The sequence below is a fragment of the Salvelinus fontinalis genome, chromosome 38 (genome assembly GCF_029448725.1).
Source record: "Salvelinus fontinalis isolate EN_2023a chromosome 38, ASM2944872v1, whole genome shotgun sequence".
NCBI classification, from domain to species: Eukaryota; Metazoa; Chordata; class Actinopteri; order Salmoniformes; family Salmonidae; genus Salvelinus; species Salvelinus fontinalis.
Window position 1 is genome coordinate 33,698,750 of NC_074702.1, and position 22,635 is coordinate 33,721,384.

At 42.8% G+C, this 22,635-nt stretch overlaps 1 protein-coding gene across 6 annotated transcripts in view; it reads left to right on the forward strand.

Moving 5' to 3' along the window:
- The window catches only part of ptprub (protein tyrosine phosphatase receptor type Ub), a 361,889-nt gene that overhangs the window by 330,160 nt on the left and 9,094 nt on the right, over positions 1 to 22,635 (forward strand). For all 6 annotated transcript variants that reach the window (XM_055903563.1, XM_055903566.1, XM_055903567.1 and 3 more), the window contains 4 exons: positions 1,923 to 2,237; positions 3,347 to 3,472; positions 4,819 to 4,976; positions 19,721 to 19,856. In XM_055903563.1, coding sequence (XP_055759538.1) covers positions 1,923 to 2,237; positions 3,347 to 3,472; positions 4,819 to 4,976; positions 19,721 to 19,856 — 735 coding nt within the window. The remainder of the gene's footprint in view (positions 1 to 1,922; positions 2,238 to 3,346; positions 3,473 to 4,818; positions 4,977 to 19,720; positions 19,857 to 22,635) is intronic.

Below are 22,635 nucleotides of genomic sequence, written 5' to 3' on the forward strand. Positions count from 1 at the left end.
ATCATGCTTTGGGGCTGTTTTTCTGCAAAGTGACCAGGACGACTGATCCGTGTAAAGGAAAGAATGAATGGGGCCATGTATCGTGAGATTTTGAGTGAAAACCTCCTTCCATTAGCAAGGGCATTGAAGATGAAACATGGCTGGGTCCTGGAGTGGCCTAGCCAGTCTCCAGATCTCAACCCCATAGAAAATCTTTGGAGGGAGTTGAAAGTCTGTGTTGCCCAGCAACAGCCCCAAAACATCACTGCTCTAGAGGAGATCTGCATGCAGGAATGGGCCAAAATACCAGCAACAGTGTGTGAAAACCTTGTGAAGACTTACAGAAAACGTTTGACCTCTGTCATTGCCAACAAAGGGTAGAAACAAAGTATTGAGAAACTTTTGTTATTGACCAAATACTTATTTTCCACCATAATTTGCAAATAAATTCATTACAAATCCTACAATGTGATTTTCTGGATTTCTTTTTCTCATTTTGTCTGTCATAGTTGAAGTGTACCTATGATGAAAATTACAGGCCTCTCTCATCTTTTTAAGTGGGAGAACTTGCACAATTGGTGGCTGACTAAATACTTTTTTGCCCCACTGTATATGCTGACCTCATGCCTCAATCAGCTTCTGATTGGTGAGAGTCAATACTCCTGGCCAACGTTGATTGGCAGATGTGTAAAGCAAATGCGTGTGCCCACAGAACAGTTTTTCAAGGGAGGGTGTGAGAGAAACATACGCAGGAGCTCAGCCATCCACCTAGAGATGCACGTGCAATTATTGAGCTGGGAATATTTTCACTCTGGGAGAAATGTTTACATGACACAGGGCAGTAGTCATTGTCGCATGAAGCCTTAGAGTTCTTGGGAACAGGATTGACGATGGTCATTAAAACGTGTGGATTACAGACTAGAACAAGGAGAAGTTGAAAATGACCATGAATATGCCTGCCAGCTCTGAGTACGAGTCCTGGAATACCATCGGACCCCGCGGCCTTGCGGGGGTTGACATGATTAAAGACCTTACTCACGTTGGCCTCGGGAATGAGAGATCACCCAGTCCTCTGCGTCGATGATGGCCCTCACACCTGACACTTTAACTGGTTACTGTGTTTTTCCTTATATACTCCATATCAATTATGCCACTTTCATTACTTGACAATTTATTACTTATGCGGGTGGAAAATGTGGTCTTTGATTACAGGTTGTTAGTTCTTACATAAGTTAGATGGTCAAGTGAATCCCTTTGATCCTGTAATTTACCCAACTGACATTCCTTCTGAAAGGATCCATGCAATGTATGCCAAGTGCAACCTCAATAAAACCTCAAGCTATATTTTGCTCATGCCGTATCTATCACAGAGCCCAGGTAGTGCCAATACCAGCCAGTATCACTGAGATCAGCATTTCACAGATCTATTATTGATGTGGTGCATTAATGATCCAACTATTGTGTTCATATTGTTTTACGTAATTAGGGTGGAATGCTTAATGTTTATCAAAGGGAATAGGTGCAAAATATTCTGTTTTTCGTTTGTTTTCCCAAAGGTTCATAACTTTTGTGTTCATTATGCATGAGCCTGGCCTAATTTTTCCAATTTGTTATTGAACTCTGACTATTTCAGAGTGATGTTAAACTATTTAAAGATGCTTCTAACTGGTATTGACAGAGAATAATGAGTGGCCAATCTGTCATTAGCACGCTGTTTCTCCACCCCCACTTCCTCCCCTTCTCTCTGTCCACCTCCATCAATTCCCTCCTTTTTCTTCATCACCTATTTTTATTTCTGGTACTTCATCTCACCTCTCCTCACCTCACCTATCTCATCAATTCTCCCTCCATTAAATCTTTATATCCATCATCCCTCGCTCCCACCCCTCTTTTCTTCCTCCCCTCCATCTTCCCTCCCTTTCCGCCTCCCCTTCCTCCTCCAGACGCTGAACTCGGTCACCCCTCACCTGGACGTGGAGGAGTGCAGCATCGCCCTGCTCCCCAGGAACCGGGAGAAGAACCGCAGCATGGACGTGCTGCCGCCCGACCGCGCCCTGGCATTCCTGGTCACCACCGAGGGCGAGAGCAACAACTACATCAACGCGGCACTGACTGACAGCTTCCACCAGCCCGCCGCCTTCATCGTCACCCCTCACCCGCTCCCCGGCACCACCGCCGACTTCTGGAGGCTGGTGTTCGACTACGGCTGCACCTCGGTGGTCATGCTCAACCAGCTCAACCAGTCCAACTCTGCCTGGGTAAGCTATATATTTTAGTATTCATGTATATTAAGGTATACTGTTTGCATGTAATGTATATGTTAATGAATGCAGTTTATTAGGAAGGGACAGTGTTCTATATGTGAATCCGCATTTCACTTTTCACAGTGAGAAGTGCTGCAGATCTGAGTCTGAATCTAGTTCTGATTCTACTGGCAGTGTCTGGGATGCTGTATCTTAGCTCAACTTTTGCTCCTGTGTCCATAGTTCTGATAGCAGAAGACTGCTGCTGCTCTGCCATCATGTAGTTGTATGAGTGTGTGTGCGTTTGGATTTGTTTTTCCACACCGCATTGTGCCTCTTTGATGTCTGACCACATTGATATTGTGGCGTCAGTAACACTCCTCGCTTCATTTCGATCTCTAGAGAATCAGCTATATCACTTTTAGTCCTACCCCGAAGCTATAACTCAAGGTTTCTCTTTGTAGGTATCTCACAGTGTCTGCCTGACTGTCTCTTAATGAATTACAAGACACTCTTCACGGGGCATTACCCCATCCCCCTCTGCTCCTGTCTCATCTCCTTAATTCCGGCCCACCTCTCTCTCTCTCTCTCTCTCTCTCTCTCTCTCTCTCTCTCTCTCTCTCTCTCTCTCTCTCTCTCTCTCTCTGTCTCTCTCTCTCTCTCTCTCTCTCTCTCTCTCTCTCTCTCTCTCTCTCTGTCTCTCTGTCTCTGTCTCTCTGTCTCTCTGTCTCTCTGTCTCTCTGTCTCTCTGTCTCTCTGTCTCTCTGTCTCTCTGTCTCTCTGTCTCTCTGTCTCTCTCTCCCTCTGTCTCTCTGTCTCTCTGTCTCTCTCTCTGTCTCTCTCTCTCTCCCCACACTCACTCTGTTTCATCCTTATGTGAGAGCCCTTCCTCTCAGAAAGGTCTGCTTTTGTTACCAGTTCCAATCACATGCTGTTGGAACGCTTTTGGAGTCGTAACAGGGTGGTTTTGGGGGTGAATTAATTGGACTGGTATTTCCCTTTTGGAATCTTGACAGTGATCTATAGGTCCCAAAGATGCCAAGTGAACTATTTTCTCCTCCTCCTTTTTTCACTCTACCCTCCCTCTCTGTCTCTCTGTTTCACCTCTCTCTCTCTCTCTCTAGCCCTGTGTCCAGTACTGGCCAGAGCCTGGTCTACAGCAGTATGGGCCAATGGAGGTCGAGTTCCTGTCCACGTCAGCTGACGACGACGTCATCACTCGTCTGTTCCGTGTCAAAAACGTAACAAGAGTGAGTCACTAAGAGCATTTATACACACCTGCACGCACACACACACACGCACACACACACAGAGGAGATGCTTTCAACATTATAAAACAACCGTCTTCCTTTTTCAATTTCCTGCTTGTCATTACATTGATGGGCATCTTCCTTTTCTTCCTGCCGCGATACTAAGGGGGACTTTGACCGTAATGCATGTCACATCCACAATGTGTGATATTCTAATAGGCTCAAATGCATATTTTCTCGCCCTTTTTATTTGTTCATAAAGCATGTCACACATTTAAATACAAATACCTGACGTAGAGAATCAGGCAGAACTCATGAAATAGGCTACATGTCAATCCCAACTGAAGAAGATTACAGCTCTGTTGTCAAAGTACAGGGGGTACTGGTGTTGTCAAAGTCCCCCTTAGTATGCCGGCAGGAAGAAAAGGAAGATGTTCCCTCCCTACCTCTGTGAAGAATAATAGAGACTTTGTTTGGTGTGCGTGTGCATGTGCTTGCTTGTGCGTATGCGTACTTGCCTTCGTGTGTGTCTTAATTATCTCTTTCTGTCTGTCTGTCAGAACGGTAGAAAGAACAAAGTGTGTGTACAATACTGTGTGTGGGTGTGTAAATGACTAGGTGTGTTGCATCACTGTCAACCAGATTGGCACTTCCATGCGAGGCCTGTCCCTGCTTGCAGGCTGTGTGACAGGAGGTGCCCATAACCACCCTCAGAGTGGCATCCTCTTTTCCCCAATCTACCCCTCCTGTCATCCCTCTTCACCTACACTACCTCTCTCCTCCACACTGCACTGTCAAACAACACCTCACACAACGCGGAACAATGCTTGTGTGCTTGTGTGTGTGTTTGTGTGTGTGAGAGAGAAATAGGTCCATAGAGCATCTGAAAATCCCACTTCCATGATTGTAACTTCTCCTTGCATCCTATTTGTTTGTGTTAGTCCAATCTGCATGACATACAGTGCATCCCTAGCTCCTTACGTGTAGGGCTGGAGGCTGTTATATCTGTCATGTGTGCCCCTGCAGCAGCAGTGATATTAATGCATATGCTAGTATGGGCTATAGCTCTGAGCACACAGGGACATCTCCCTTTCCCATCCCAGGTCTCAGTCTCACCAGCAGACTATAAATCTCACACACACTTATCGACACACATGAGCTAGCAACACGCAGGCAGGAACTCATGCACGCACGCGCGCGCGCACACGCGCACACGCGCACACACACACACACACACACACACACACACACACACACACACACACACACACACACACACACATACACATACACATACACACACATATTCAGGTCTCATGAGCTTCATGTTTTCTTTCTGTCCTTAGCTCCAGGAGGGCCAGCTGGTGGTGTGTCAGTTCCAGTTCCTGCGCTGGTCAGCCTACCGCGACGTGCCCGACTCCAAGAAGGCCTTCCTCGGCCTGCTGGGTCATGTGCACAAGTGGCAGAGGGAGTGTGGAGATGGCCGCACCGTTGTCCACTGCCTGTGAGTTTTCCTGACAATCTGACACACACACACACACACACACACACACACACACACACACACACACACACACACACACACACACACACACACACACACACACACACACACACACACACACACACACACACAAGTGCTCACATGCACGAACGCAACCACTGACACACAAGCACACACACAGACATAGACAGGTAGCCTAGCGACAAGTAGCCTAGTGATTAGAGTGCTGGACTAGTAACCGAAAGGTTGCTGGATCGAATCCCAGCGCTGACAAGATAAAAATCTGTTTTTCTGCCCCTGAGCAAGACAGTTCCCCGGTAGACCACCGTTGTAAATAAGAATTTGTTCTTAACTGACTTGCCTAATTAAATAAAGTTTAAAAAATACACAAACATACACACACAACAGCGGTACTTCAAGCTTAGTTCATCACAGGCTGGAGGTCAGCTTGGCCTTCACCTAATCAAACACCAGTCGTCAACATAGCTAACACCCAATCACAGACAATGAAGTAGGCGTTACCTCTGGAAAAACACCAGTTCATAATGCTCAAAGGTACCAGCCTTCAGGAACGCCCCTGCCCAATCAACAACTACAGACCAACCCTCAGGACATGCACCAATCAGTGTAAGAGGTGGTTTGAGCAGTAAGCATGATGCCACATGGCTTCTTGGCTGCATTGCACTGTGCTCTCCTCCTCTCATAAGAACTCAGCTCAGGACCTGACTGAATATAGAGCCTTGTGCACATTGCTGAACCACGACACGTGCGCCTCCACCACCACAGTCCGAAAACACATCACTCAGTGCTGTCACACAGCATTACCCACGGCAACCGGGAAAGAGATTATGGCGATGAAATCAATTATGGCTTAATACAGAATGCGCCGGCTCTCACGATAGTAAATTCAAGGCTGCCAAACTGCTGACGCCGATTGATTACTTTAATATTGCCCGTATTGGCTGCAGCGGCGACTGGGCGCCTGCCTTCCCAGGGTGCATGTCAGGAATGAGAATGTGGCCTCGCTTCCTTTGTGTATTAATCCTCCTTTTGCTTGTGATGATAACCCAGACCGTCTAGCGCCACAAAAATGCCACACACAACAAGCTTACTGGACCCTGTCCTCGCATTTCAAGGCTGCGTTGAGACAACGACTTATCAGGGACCCAAGCCCTGCTCAGATAACCCCTACTATTTTGTTGTTGTGCTGCTGCAAATGTACATTTTCCCAGAGGTGTTCACATTCATAATGCAAGTAACCTAAATTATGTTCCTCTAAATGCTTCTGTCAAAACAACTGCTATTCTCAGCAGTAAGCATGTGCCTATGAACCTAAGTTATACTGTTAGCGCTGAGACGCTTTGCCCTAGTGCACTATCAGCTCAAATGTCAATATCACTGTCATGTCTACCTCTAAGTCTCCCAGTAAAGCAATTAAAAACAATCAAGAATCCCAGAAAAAAATGCTACAAATAGACTACATTAACATAGGTAGCCTAAGAAACCAGGTTCATGAATTTGATAACTTGCTAGCAACAGAAAGCGTTCATATACTGGCTATCTCTGAAACTCACTTAGATAATTCATCTGATGATTCAGTTGTAGCAATATATGGTTATAACAGCTACAGAAGAGTCAGGAATGCCAACGGAGGAGGTGTTGCTGTTTATATTCAGTCATATTCCTGTAATGCTTAGAGGATCTCGTGTCAAATGCTGTTGAAGTGATATGGCTACAGGTTCACCTGCCTCACCTAAAGCCTACTCTGGTGGGAAGTTGCTATAGACCACCAAGTGCTAACAGTCGGTATCTGGATAATATGTGTGAAATGCATGTGATATCAACAGAGAGGTATATTTTCTGGGTGATTTCAATATTGACTGGCTCTCATCAAACTCAAGAAAAAGCTGCAAACTGTAACCAGTGTCTGCAAACTGGTTCAGATTATCAGTCAACCTACCAGGGGATTTACAAACGGAACAGAAACGAAATCATCCACTTGTATTGATCACATCTTTACTAATGCTGCAGACATCTGCTCTTAAGCAGTATCCAAACCCATCCGATGTAGTGATCATAATATATCCATATCTAGGGAAAAACAAAGTTTCAAAGACTGGACCTAAAAAAAGTGTATAAGTCATCATACAAGAGGTTTTGCAATGATTCCTATGTTGAAAGATGTGAAAAATATTTGTTGGTCTGGTGTGTGTAATGAGGAACATCCTGACGCTGCACAAAATTGCTTCTTCCGGTTACTGACAAGCATGCAACCATAATGAAACTGACTGTTAAAAATGCCAAATCCCCATGGATAGATGATTCATTGAAACACCGTATGGTTCAGAGGAATGAGGCTAAGGGAATGGCAAATAAGTCTGCCAATCTGCTGTGTTGCCAAACACAGAGTAAATTGAGAACTCGCGTAACCAAACTTAACGAAAAGAAGAAACTAAACTCTGGAACAAATATAAATTATATGAAGAATGATAGACAAAAGCTCTGGAGTATCTTAAATGAAATGATAGGCTTTTAAACTAAGCTAACTCCGCTCCATCCTTCATTGAGGCTAATGGCTCATTCATAATAGTATCAACCAGGTTGGCACACGGAAGGACTCTGACATCGTTCACACTGCTCGTTCCGTGGGTAAGCAAATGCTCCTACCATTGTCTCTTGCAAGCATTTTTGACCTGTGTTTTGGCTTAATGCTCTGCATACTGCTTGTATCCGCAGCACTAACGTGCGAGTTGGTAATCTCCCGCTCATTTAGTAAAGTGCAGCCAGGATCCATACAGTGAGGAAGTTGTCCGCTTTCTCTCTGTTTATCATATTGGTGCATGTGTGGTACTTGTGTGTGTTTGCCATTTCACTGGCGGAGCTTGTTTTCGGGATGTGGGTTGTGTTTGCAAACTCCTTTTAACTCACAACATGCTTGTAGCATAGCTAATTCTAGATAGAAAAATTCAGCAAATCTCAATGTGGAAGAGGAATATATCTCAAGCAGAAATAGTTCTATAAAGATCTAATAGATCTGCTGGAAAATAACTTTGAGTCCTTCCTGCAGCTCTTTTGTCAATTCTACCAGCAAAAGGGTTGATGATCTGTTCTCGCATGTAATGGAATTTAAAAACAGTTTGGAATTTACGCAGTCGGAGGTGGAGGAGCGAAAGGGCACGAATGTCACCAGCCAGACCTCATTCAAAACCATGTCTGAGGATTTTGCAATTTTTCAAAAAACACCTGACAAGCTTTCTTCCAAAGGAGAACACCAATTGAGGTGAAATAACATTTTAATTCGATAGAATTGAGGACGTGAAGACTGAAACTTGGCATGTCACAGAAGTCAAGGCCAAGAAACCCATGGCAGATCAACTCAAACTGGACCCTAAACTCATCGAGATGGAGAGGATGCATAGGAATGGCAGTTTCTTCCCCGATGGATGGCCCGAAACTATAGTGGTGAAACTGCTCAGATTCCGTAAGAGAGAAGCAGAATGGTTCTAGAACTCTTGTTTCACAACTGGTCTAAAAAAATCTCTTTAAAAAAATAAAGTTTCTCATAAATCCTTCTCCCCTGAATTCTGCAAATTACAAAAAATATAAGAACAAATGTGTGACTAGTTTCAGGAAACTAGGCGTATGTTGCTGGTCACTACTTCACAGGAGAGCCATTTGAACGTAAACTTTTTATTTTCATCAAAATGTTTTTGGGCAGAAATGCCTTCTGGAACATGTGAACTTTCATGTGGCTTAATAAGAAACTTGTATGCAATCTGTAAATATGAATAAAAGTGTTCAATTACGAGCCTAGTTGATTTAGCCACAGAAAAAGCAGGCAACCTTCCCGCTAGCCATGTTCGGCTGAGATAATGAGTGGGCTACACATGCCGAGAGAAGTTTGGATTGGTCTGCCATGTAACACACTTGTGTCTATTTGAGCTGGTTAGTATGTGTAGGTAATCCTGTCTAACGCAGCTTTTTATATATATATCATATTAGATCTGCAGAAGTGTTGCTCTCCACTTTCTGGAGGCCCATATTTTGAAATCAGAATAATTAGAGTATGATAGCTAAGGAGATAGAGAGAACACCTGTCTCCACATTACATCAAACTAAGGGCAACCATGGCATCCGTGACAGAGAGGGAGAAGCGTCCATCCAGATAGTTTAGCGAGCTACATTTTCAGATATTACACTTTTCTAATTTGGTCAGATAGTCATTTTCATTTCAAGTTAAAGCGTACTGTTAGCTAGCTAGCTAACGTTAGCTGGCTGGCTAGCTAGCAAACGTTGCATTTATGATCTGTGTAGTAATATTATTCGTATCTCAGAGTCATTTGCTTTGATAGCTAGCTAACATTAGGCTATAACTAACGCTGAACCTGGTTGGTTAGCTACCTGCTGATTCATACAGTAGTAAGGTCATGAGTTGGGATTATGGTTCAGTGAATTAGCTAGCTAGCTACATGTCTTAACAAAAGACTCCACTGTGCAAGTATCCATTTCAATAGAATGTTAATGATATCACTGCGACAACTGTTGTTTGACATAGCCAGAGGGAATTTACCAGCTATCTACTCCGATTTCAGAGCACTCTCGTCTGAGTGTGCCAGAGCGCAGAATAACTGACAAATTTACAAACACTCAACACCCGTTGAATATGGCCGGTGTCAGTAAACGTTGGCAAAAAAGCATAAATTGTTACCAGCAGCACAGTTGCAGTCACCAACCCTCTGGATAACAAACAAAAAACATTTTAACCAGCTCTGCTAGGGCGAGTAAAATGGTCAGAGTGAGCTGTTCTCTCATTTGTGTCTGGAAGTACAGTGTTTGTGTAACCTTTATTTAACTAGGCAAGTCAGTTAAGAACAAATTTTTATTTACAATGACGGCCTACCAGGGAACAGTGGGTTAACTGCCTTGTTCAGAGGCAGAACGACAGACCTTGTTAGCTCGGGGATTCTGGCCCAACACTCTAACCACTAACACACCTGACCACCCCTTCTTTCTTTAAAAGTTGCATCATACTGCAGCACACCTTGCGGTCTGCCGCAGATATCTATGGCACATTATTTAATTGTCAGCCATTGTTACCATTAGTGCTAGTTTAACCACCAGAGGGCATCTTGGAGAAGCATTTGATAGCCTTCAATATTGGCTGTACTAGAGAATTTAAAACCTTTTTTTGTAAGAACATAGTATATGGGATTGATTTTAAGGAATTTAGCTTAATTAATTTGAATAATATTATGGTGTTTCTAATCCAAGAAAAACGAAACCCTCTGGGTTTCTGTTAGGATGTAATGAAAAATATAGCGCTGTACAACGTGACGGTCGGGAGTAGGCTACAGTACTAAGAGCATAACATTTCCATACCCTAATTGTAGTCTAACCAATACCCAAACGGAGATTCAGTCAAAATATAAATCTCATTGATTTATCAAGACCAGTCCCCATGCTTGTCTCAGAGCAGTGCGAAACGGTGCTGAAGTAGTTGACCACAGCGGGTAGGCTATTGCTTCAAATCCTATTGCTTCGAACTTCAATTTACTTTTTAAATAAATAAGACCTACACCACTTTTAACAGCACATTACTCAACACTAGTGAGACTCATGTCGACTATGGTAGGCCTACAGTATATCGGATTTTTTTTTCTTCTATGATGTGACTCGGCCAATGATTTGATTTAGAGGATTGGAGAATTCGAAATGAATATCTAAGGGGCTATTTTTGTTGGGACAAATCTGTTCTGTGATAATAATTCAAAATAAATTAATAATAATAATAATAATAATCGCTTTGTTTAAAAAAAATAACCATATTTTTGAGATTTACTTTTCAAATAACGTAAAGTGAGCGAGAAAAAGGCCATTCTTGAACATGGGGTGAGACATTGTTACTAATTTGTAAATAAAGCCAGTTTGTTATTTAGAATTATTTATTTATCTTTTTAGAGGGAGAAAAACCAAAACCCTACCGTCGCCTCATCGGTATCACGGTCGGGAGTAGGCTACAGTAAGAGCAAAATAATCCTAACATTTCCACATCCTAATTGTAGTCTAAGTTTCTCTTAGAATAAAAACCTTACTGTAACAACAGTTTAGTAAGTAATACACAATTATCAGTTTCTGTTTGGTTTCTGTCGCCCATTCGTTGTCAGACACAGCAGCGTCTTGGGACCCAAAAGCATAATCGGTGCTCTAACTCCCCATTGCGTTGGTCTGGAGCAATGAAGTAGTGACGCAGGGTACCGTACTACACCACACATTTCCTCTAAGTCCTGCAGCATAATCGCAAAACTTTTAGTTGAGCAACCACTGTAGCTAGCAAGCTAGCAAACATTAGCTTGGGTGCTTGACTTCTGCTGTTAGGGCAGAACGCTCGGATCAACCCTTAAAGAGATTGGTGGGGCTAAAGCTAAAGAGGGTGTCAACGATACTGAATCTAATCAAATCAATCTTTATTTGTCACATATACGTGTTTAGCAGATGTTATTGCGGGTGTAGCGAAATGCTTGTGTTTCTAGCTGTAACAGTTCAGTAATATATAACAGTAATATCTAACAATTTCACAACAATACACACATCTAAAGTAAAGGAATGGAGTTAACTTATTTGGGGTAGGGGGCAGTATTTTCACGTCCGGATGAAAAGCATGCCCAGAGTAAACGGCCTGCTACAAAGCCATAAAAGCTAGAATATGCATATTATTAGTAGATTTGGATAGAAAACACTGAGTTTGAATGAATGTCATTTGAATGACAGTTTGAATGATGTCTGTGAGTATAACAGAACTCCTATGGCAGGCAAAACCTGAGAAAAAAATCCAACCAGGAAGTGGGAAATCTGAGGTTGGTCGATTTTCAACTCCGCTCCTATTGAAGATACAGTAGGATATTGGTAATGTTGCACTTCCTAAGGCTTCCACTAGATGTCAACAGTCTTTAGAACCTTGTCTGATGCCTCTACTGTGAAGTGGGGCCGAATGAGAGGGGATTGAGTAAGGTCTACCATGAGCTGAACATGCACTGACCATGCGCGTTGATGTGAGAGCGAGCTCTGTTCCATCGCACTTCTGAAGACAAAGGAATTCTCCGGTTGGAACATTATTGAAGAATTATGTTAAAAGCATCCTAAAGATTGATTCAATACTTCGTTTGTCATGTTTTTACGGACTGTAATATAACTTTTTTAGCTTTTCGTCCGTACTTTCCGCTGGACTTGCCCGCGCGTCGTGAGTTTGGAAAGTGTACTGAACGCTAGAACAACGAGGAGGAATTTGGACATAAATGGACATTATCGAACAAAGCAAACATTTATTGTGGAACTGGGATTCCTGGGTGTGCATTCTGATGAAGATAATCAAAAGTAAGTGAATGTTTATAATGTTATTTCTGACTTCTGTTGACTGCACAATATGGCGGATATATTTGTGTCTTGATTGGGCTCTGAGCGCCGACCTCAGATTATTGCATGGTTTGCTTTTTCCGTAAAGCTTTTTGAAATCTGACACAGCGGTTGCATTAAGGAGAAGTGCATCTAAAATTCCACGCAAAACACTTGTACTTTCATCAACATTTATAATGTGCATTTCTGTAAATGGATGTGGCTCTCTGCAAAATCACAGGATGTTTTGGAACTTCTGAACGTAACGCGCCAATGTAAACGCATATTTTTGGATATAAATATGAACTTTACCGAATAAAACATACATGTATTGTGTAACATGAAGTCCTATGAGTGTCATCTGATGAAGATCATCAAAGGTTAGTGATTCATTTGATCTATATTTCAGCTTTTTGTGAATCCTCTCTTTGGCTGGAAAAATGGCTGTGTTATTCTGTGAATAGGCATGCACCTAACATAATCGTTCTGTTTGCTTTCGTCGTAAAGCCTTTTTGAAATTGGACACTGTAGCTGGATTTACAACAAGTGTATCTTTAAAATGGTGTAAAATACATGTATGTTTGAGAAATTTTAATTATGGGATTTCTGTTGTTTTGAATTTGGCGCCCTGCAGTTTCACTGGCTGTTGAAGAGGTGGGATGCTACCGTCTCACGTACCCTAGAGAGGTTAAGAATATATAAATATTGGTCGAGCAATGTCAGAGCGCATAGACTTATGTACAGTAGAATAGGATATAATACAGTATATACATATGAGATGAGTAATGCAAAATATCTAAACATTATTAAAGTGACCAGTGTTCCATTATTAAAGTGGCCAGTGATTCCAAATATATGTATATAGGGCCGTAGCCTCTAATGTGCTAGTGATGGCTATTTAACAGATTTTAACAGTTTGATGTCCTTGAGATAGAAGCTGTTTTTCAGTCTCTCGGTCCCAGCTTTGTTGCACCTGTACTGACCTCGCCTTCTGGATGATAACGTGGTGAACAGGCAGTGGCTCGGGTGGTTGTTTTTCTTGATTAACTTTTTGGTCTTCCTGTGACATCGGGTGCTGTAGGGCAGACCGCACCACCCTCTGGGGTGGGTTGCGGGCGGTGCAGCTGCCGTACCATGCAGTGATACAGCCTGAACGGATATGCTCAATTGTGCATCTGTAGAAGCTTGTGAGGGTTTTAGGTGTAATGCCAAATTTCTTCAGCCTCCTGATGTTGAAGAGGCACTGTTGCGCCTTCTTCACCACACTGTCTGTGTGGATGGACCATTTCAGTTTGTCAGTGATATGTACGCCGAAGAACTTGAAACTTTCCACCTTCTCCACTACGGTCGCATCAATGTGGATTTCCTGCAACCACACTTCCAGGGCTCTCACCTCCTCCCTGTAGGCTGTCTCCTCATTGTTGGTAATCAGGCCTACTACTGTTGTGTTGTCTGCAAACTTGATGATTGAGTTGGAGGCGTGCGAGGCCACGCAGTCATGGGTGAACAGGGAGTATAGGAGGGGGCTGAGCACACATCCTTGTGGGGCCCCAGTGTTGAGTATCAGTGGAGTGGTGGTGTTTTTTCCTACCTTCACCACCTGGGGGTGGCCCGTCAGCAAGTCCAGGACTCAGCTGCACAGGGCGGGGTTCAGACCCAGGGCCTCAAGCTTAATGATGAGCTTGAGGGTTATTTTGGTGTTGAATGCTGAGCTATAGTCAATGAACAGCATTCTTACATAGGTGTTCCTCTAGTCTAGATGGGATAGGGCAGTGTGCAGTGTGATGGCGATTGCATCGTCTGTGGATCTATTTTGGCGGTAAGCAAATTGAAGTGTGTTTAGTGTGTCAGGTAAGGTAGAGGTGATATGATCCTTGACTAGTCTCTCAAAGCACTTCATGATGACAGAAGTGAGTGCTACAGGGCGATAGTCATTTTGTTCAGTTACCTTTGCTTTCTTGGGTACAGGAACAATGGTGGACATCTTGAAGCATGTGGAGACAGTAGACTGGGATAGGGAGTGATTGAATATGTCTGTAAACACACCAGCCAGCTGGTCTGCGCATGCTCTGAGGATGCGGCCAGGGATGTAGTCTGGGCCGGCAGCCTTGCGAGGGTTAACACGTTTAAATGTCTTACTCACGTCAGCCACGGAGAAGGAGAGCTCACAGTCCTTGGTAGCGGGCCACGTCGGTAACACTGTTGTCCTCAAAGCGGGTAAAGAAGGTGTTTAGCTAGACTGGAAGCAGACGTCGGTGTCCGCGATGTGGCTGGTTTTCCCTTTGTAGTACGTGATTGTCTGTAGACCCTGCCACATACGTCTTGTGTCTGAGCCATTGAATTGCGACTCCACTTTGTCTCTATACTGACGTTTTGTCTGTTTGATTGCCTTACGGAGGGAATAACTACACTTTTTATTCGGCCACATTCCCAGTCACCTTGCCATGGTTAAATGCAATGGTTCGCGCTTTTTATTTTTACGCTAATGCTTCCATCTATCCACGGTTTTTGGTTCGGGTAGGTTTTAATAGTCACAGTCTCCTATACACTTCCTGATAAACTCTGTCACCGTACCAGTATACGCGTCAATATTATTCTCGGAAGCTACCTGGAACATATCCTAGTCCGTGTGATCAAAACAATCTTGAAGCGTGGATTCCGATTGGTCAGACCTGCATTGAAAAATCCTTAGCACGGGTACTTTTTGAGCTTCTGCCAATAGGAAGGGAGGAGCAAAATGGAGTCGTGATCAGATTTGCCTAAAGGGGGGCGGGGGAGGGCCTTTTAAGCATCCCGGAAGTTTATTTGATTCGATGAGAGAGCCTACAAGGAGGGGGACAGTGACCTGGCAGTGTGGTGCCGGAACAACAACCTCGCTCATCAGTAAGACCAAGGAGTTGATCGTTGACTACGTGGGGGGGCATGGGGAAGCTGCAGTGGAGCGGTTCGAGAGCTTCAAGGTCCTTGTTGTGACTTAAAATGGTCCACACACACTCTCACAGTCACCTCAGGAGGTTGAAAATGTTTAACATGGGCTGTTAAATCCTCAAAAAGTTATATAGCTGTACCATTGAGAGCATCTTGACTGGCTGATTACTGCTTGGTATGGCAATAGCACCGCCCTCGATCGCATGGCGCTACAGATGGTGGTGTGGACAGCCCAGTACATCACTGGGACCGAGCTCCCTGCCATCCAGGACCTCTATATCAGGCAGCGTGAAAGGAAGGCCCAGAGAGTCGTTAAATACTCCAGCCACCCAAGCCATAGAGACTGTTCTCTCTGCTTCTGCACGGCAAGTGGTACCGGTGCATCAAGTCTGATACCAACAGACTCCTGAACAGCTTCTATCCCCAAGCCATTAGACTGCTAAATAGGTAACTAAATAGCTAACGAAATGGCTACATGGATTATCTGAATTTACCCTTTTATTTTATTTTTGCACTGCACACTCACAGGGTCTTACACACTCATGCACACCAAAACTCCAAAACACACACAACACTCACTTTATCATTTGCTCCCACACACATAATATGCACATGCAACTCTGTTTATCATATATCCAGATGTCTAGTCATCTTACCCCTAAGGTGAGATATCTACCTCTATCACTCCAGTAGTCCTGCACATTGTTAATATGGTACTTGAACTGACTGACCCTGTAGATAGTATGCTTACTTTCTCGTGTTCTTCTTATTTTTATGTGTTTTTGTTCTACCTTATGTTATGGATTACATTGTTGTTGATTACTGTATTGTTGGGTTTAGCGCTTGCAAGAAAATATTTCACTGTACTTGTGCACGTGAAATTAAAACTTGACACTTAAAGTGGGCCTATTCCAGTATGAAATGCAGTACTTTGAAATGAGAAACCTTGAATCAATGCTGCTGCTCTTATAGTAGAGTCAGTAGACCGTACCGTTTGGAGGGCTAAGAGAGGAAATTAATGCATGTGGGAACACACCTGGTGCTCCTCTGTCCTAATCAGAGTCAAATAAAGTACTACCATGTTTTTCTAAAATCCTAGAAAAATTGGTGTATAAGAGAATGTCAACACTGTATTCTATATGAGCAGCAATATGTTTTTTTTTAAACTATTCCACAGCTATGGCTCTTTTGCAACTTGTGGATACAATCATGTGTGGAACAGAAATGAATACACTCTTGGTATCTTTTTAGATTTATCATAAGTTTTTGACATGGTTGATCATGAAATACTACTTTCTAAATTGCATTATCATGGTGTTCATGATTATACACTACATGACAAAGTATGTGGACACCTGCTTGTTGAACATCTCATTCCAAAATCATGGGCATTAATATGGAGTTCGTCCCACCTTTGATGTTATAACAGCCTCTACTCTTCTGGTAATGCTTTCCACTACATGTTGGAACATTGCTGCGGGGACTTGCTTCCATTGAGCCACAGCATTAGTGAGGTGGGGCACCTATGTTGGGCGATTAAGCCTGGCTTGCAGTCCAATTCATCCCAAAGGTGTTCGATGGGGTTGAGGTCAGGGCTCTGTGCATGCCAGTCAAGTTCTTCCTCACTGATCTCGACAAACCATTTCTCTATGGACCTCGCTTTGTGCATAAAATCTCAAATCTCAAATCAATTTTATTTGTCACATACACATGGTTAGCAGATGTTAATGTGAGTGTAACGAAATGCTTGTGATTCTAGTTCCGACAATGCAGTAATAACCAACCAGTAACCAAACAATTTCACAACAACTACCTTATACACACAAGTGTAAAGGGATGAAGAATATGTACATAAAGATATATGAATGAGTGATGGTACAGAACGGCATAGGCAAGGTGCAGTAGATGGTAAAGAGTACAGTATATACATATGAGATGAGTAATGTAGGGTATGTAAACATTATATTAAGTGGCATTGTTTAAAGTGGCTATTGAAACATTTTTTACATACATTTTTACATTATTAAAGTGGCTGGTGTTGAGTCAGTATGTTGGCAGCAGCCACTCAATGTTAGTGGTGGCTGTTTAACAGTCTGATGGCCTTGAGATAGAAGCTGTGTTTCAGTCTCTCGGTCCCTGCTTTGATGCACCTGTACTGACCTCGCCTTCTGGATGATAGCGGGGTGAACAGGCAGTGGCTCGGGTGGTTGTTGTCCTTGATGATCTTTATGGCCTTCCTGTGACATCGGGTGGTGTAGGTGTCCTGAAGGGCAGGTAGTTTGCCCCCAGTGATGTGTTGTGCAGTGATACAGCCCGACGGGATGCTCTTGATTGTGCATCTGTAAAAGTTTGTGTGCTTTTGGTGACAAGCTGAATTTCTTCAGCCTCCTGAGGTTGAAGAAAAAAAACTTCTTCACCACGCTGTCTGTGTGGGTGGACCAATTCAGTTTGTTTGTGATGTGTACGCTGAGGAACTTAAAACTTACTACCCTCTCCACTACTGTCCCGTCGATGTGGATAAGGGGTGCTCCCTCTGCTGTTTCCTGGAGTCCACGATCATCTCCTTTGTTTTGTTGACGTTGAGTGTGAGGTTATTTTCCTGACACCACACTCCGAGGGCCCTCACCTCCTCCCTGTAGGCCGTCTCGTCGTTGTTGGTAATCAAGCCTACCACTGTAGTGTCGTCTGCAAACTTGATGATTGAGTTGCAGTCGTGGGTGAACAGGGAGTACAGGAGAGGGCTCAGAACGCACCCTTGTGGGGCCCCAGTGTTGAGGATCAGCAGGGTGCATGGGGGCATTGTCATGCTGAAACAGGAAAGGGCCTTCCCCAAACTGTTTACACAAAGTTGTAAGCACAAAATCGTCTAATGTCATTATATGCTATAGCAATTTCCCTTCACCGTACTCTGTGTAGCTGCTTGGCCATGGAAAACCATTTGATAAAGATCCCGATGAACAGTTATTGTGCTGACGTTGCTTCCAGAGGCAGTTTGGAACTTGGTAGTGAGTGTTGCAACCGAGGACAGACGATTTTTACGCGGTTCCGGTCTGTGAACTTGTGTGGCCTAACACTTTGCTGCTGAACTGTTGTTATTCCTTGAGGTTTTCACTTCACAATAACAACACTTACAGTTGACCGGGGCAGCTCTAGCAGGGCAGAAATTTGATGAACTGACTTCTTGGTAGGTGGCATCCTATGATGGTGCTACGTTGAAAGTCACTGAGCTCTTCAGTAAGCCCATTCTACGGCCAATGTTTGTCTATGGATTTTATACACCTGTCAGCAGATGGTGGGGCTGAAATAGCCACATCCACTAATTTGAAGGGGTGTCCACATAATTTTATATGTAGTGTACATATAATTGCCTTCAAATTAGCTATAAAGTTATGTTTATGATAGAGCAGTTATGTTATATAAAGTTATATAAAGTTATGTTTATGAAAACAACTCTGCATCTACCAAGGTGAAGATATCCTGTGGTGTGCCACAGGGTTTGTTTTTCCTAATCTATATCAATGCCCTTGCTGCTGTGTCTTCTACTGTACTTCCCATTTTCTTTGCTGACGATACCAATTTGATTTTATCACACAATAATTTTGATTCACTAATTAATATAGCCAACTCAGGCATGGCCACATTTTCTGAACAAATTATCTTTAAATGTAAAAAAAATCCAACTTTATTCTATTCACTAGTAAGAATAAGAAATATATATATATATTTTTTTTTTGCAAGAATCCAGTTTGGTGGGAATGAAATGGAACAAGTCAGTTCCAGAGTTTTAATTGATGAAAAGTTATCCTGGAAAGATCATATTCAATTTGTCTGCAGCAAAGTGATAATCTGTTGGTATCATCAGAAAGATTAGTGGTTTGGTTCATCAGGCATGCTTCCTAGCTCTATACTATAGCTTAATTTAAACATATCTCATTTACTGTAATATTGTCATTCTTGGTCAGGGAGTCTTGGTGGTTCCAAACTTCTTCCATTTAAGGATAATAGAGGCCACTGTGTTCTTGAGGATCTACAATGCTGCAGAAATGTTTTGGTACCCTTCCCCAGATCTGTGCCTCGACACAATCATGTCTTGAAGCTCAATGGCTTGGTTTAGTTTTTTTACTGTGGGACTTTATATAGACAGGAGTGTCCCTTTCCAAATCATGTCCATTCAATTGAATTTATGACAGGTGGACTCCAATCAAGTTGTAGAAACATCTCAAGGATGATCAATGGACACAGAATGCACCTGAGCTCACTTTTCAAAAGTTGCTAAAAGTTCAAAATACATTTTTAAAAGTAGCTAAATGTGTTGCTAGGTGCTGTTTGGAACAAAAAAGTTGCCAGGGTAGTCTGAAAAGTTGCTAAATCTAGCAACAAAATTGCTAAGTTGGCATCCCTGCTGACAACTCTTCCCTGTCTTATAGGAGTGGCGGTGGGCGCAGTGGGACATTCTGTGCCAGCACCATCCTGCTGGAGATGATCCAGTACCAGAACATGGTGGACATCTTCTACTCCGTCAAGACGCTCCGCAACTCCAAACCCAACATGGTGGAGTCACTGGTAGGTGCAGTGGAGCTGATCGGCTGCAATTTAGTTTTGCAGTATTTTAGCGATGACTATGAATGCGCCTGCCTTTGTTTAATCAGATTTGTATTAGTGTTATTACTATATCCAGTATTATCAATTATATTTGTATTCAATCAATTAGGGGGGGGGGGGGGGGCGAGGAATTCCGTCCTGGGTTAAGCGTGACGTAAATGGAACATAATTCCCTTTTTTTATGCGCTTTTCTCTCTGTGTATTCTGACCTTGAACTTAAGCATGAGAATAGCATGCTATTCACCCGTTATTCGTTTGAGGTGGAGCTCGAATAAGCTCGAGGTGGAGCTCGAATAAGCTCGAGGTGGAGCTCGAATAAGCTCGAGGTGGAGCTCGAATAAGCTCGAGGTGGAGCTCGAGTTAGAGCTCGAATAAGCTCGAGTTGGAGCTCGAGTTAGAGCTCGAATAAGCTCGAGTTGGAGCTCGAGTTAGAGCTCGAATAAGCTCGAGTTGGAGCTCGAGTTAGAGCTCGAATAAGCTCGAGTTGGAGCTCGAGTTAGAGCTCGAGGTGGAGCTCGAATAAGCTCAAGGTGTGTCTACAGACTATTATGACCTTGACTTAATTCCCTAACAATTCCACCACATTTACATGCGAGGAAACCATGAATAAGGTCTAGCGAACCTACCGGTTCCAAGTGTAAAAATATTCTACTTAATTATTTTCTGATATAAATAACACCATTCTCCATGCACTGTAATTCACAACTTGATAAGATCTATTGATAAGAGCTAGGTAAATGAGTAGTCCGTTTGGATAAAGTGATTGTAAAAAATAAATGACACTTATTTTAGATCTATTTTATCTTATGATCGCCGGATACAAATGTGAAACCTGTCATTTGGCAGCAAACTGAAGCATGTCAGCATATCAACTTTCCCAGAGTAAAGTTTATGAAAGGCTGTGCCATTATGCAGAATTTAAATTGAACGTATGGCCTTTTAACTTTGCAGGGCACTCTCAAATGTCATAATTATAGGCTACCCCGACTTTCTCTGTCTCATGTTAAATTTCAGTATCGACTGTCATTAGGCCTTAAACCACACATATTCAGCAACCATTAAAATGTTATTTCACTTGATTTACTGTTAGTTCCCCACAGTTGATATAGCCTATATTATTACATTTAATTACATTGTTTTGTTTGCCTTCATTTACTTCCTCTGTAATTCCTTCACGACCATTCGGTTGTTGCTGAGGATCATTACTAACAGTTGATAATATTTAAAAAAGACATGTTGGCTAATAAAATCATTATGAAGCGGAGCGCAGACCAAGCCGTAACCGTTTGAACCCGACACATGGCACAATACTTGGCCTTGTTATCACACAGTTCTATGGTTAATACAGACAACGATATTCTCCCTATTTTAATTCTATGTACACTAATCTTCCAACATTACCATGGGTTGAAGAACTGAATGTGGCAATTTTCAGAATGAATCAAACCACTTTTTTATTTCTTTCGTGCATAAAGGCTCTCCAAACCTGGTTTTATGATTCATAAATACTTTCCTAAACCTAAATAATCTACAAGATCAGAGTATTTTTTTTATCTACCAATTGGTGCTGAAATGGAGATGAATATGCATATATTCAGAAGGCATTCTTTCATTGATCCCTCATATTCTGAACCCGTTATTTCAATATATTCTAGTCTGTCGACAAAATTCGAACTATACTGAAGAAAAATCTAAATGCAACATGTGAAGTGTATGTACCATACGCATAAATTCCATTTTTCTTGAAAATGTTGTGCACAAATTTGTTTACATTCCTGTTAGTGAGCATTTCTCTTTTGCCAAGATAATCCATCCACCTTAAAGGTGTGGCATATCAAGAATCTGATTAAACAGCACGATCATTACACATGTGCATCTTGTGCTGGAGACAATAAAAGGCCACTCGAAAATGTGCCGTTTTGTCACACAGCACAATGCCACAGATGTCTTAAGTTTTGAGGGAGTGTGCAATTGGCATGCTGAGTGCAGTAACGTCCACCAGAGCTGTTGCCAGAGAATTTAATGTTATTATAGGTACCATTAGCCGCCTCCAACGACGTTTTAGAGAATTTGGAAGTACGTCCAACCGCCTCACAACAGCAGACCATGTGTAACCACGGCAGCCAAGGACCTCCACATCCGGCTTCTTTACGTGCGGGATCGCCTGGGACCAGCCATCCGGACAGCTGCTGAAACTGAGGAGTATTTCTGTCTGTAATAAAGCCCTTTTGTGGGGAAAAACGTACTCTGATTGGCTGGGCCTGGCTCCCCAGTGGGTGGGCCTGGCTCCCAAGTGGGTGGGCCTATGCCCAGTCATGTGAAATCCATAGATTAGGGTCCCAGGAATTTATTTAAATTGACTGATTTCCTTATGAGCTGTAACTCAGTAAAATCGTTGAAATTGTTGCATGTTGCGTTTATATATTCTTTTGTTCCGCATAAAAGGAGCACCATATTTAACGGGATGACTTAAGATACTGTAAATGTACTGAAAACCCTATTGAATGAAAACTCGATGAGAAAATCTGTTGGCCAGCAGGCGGGAGGGTTTTCAGCAATTGAATTACATTTATTCAGAGTGTGCAAGGTAGCCACACCTGCAGAGTGCGTTACGGGAACAAAAAAGGCAAGTCCGAATACCAAATACTGCGAAGTGGTTGGGAAAGGCATCGGGATCGGGCCCAAGATGAAGTTAAATTTAAATTCAAGACTTTAAAAAATACCTTTATTGAAGTTTAAA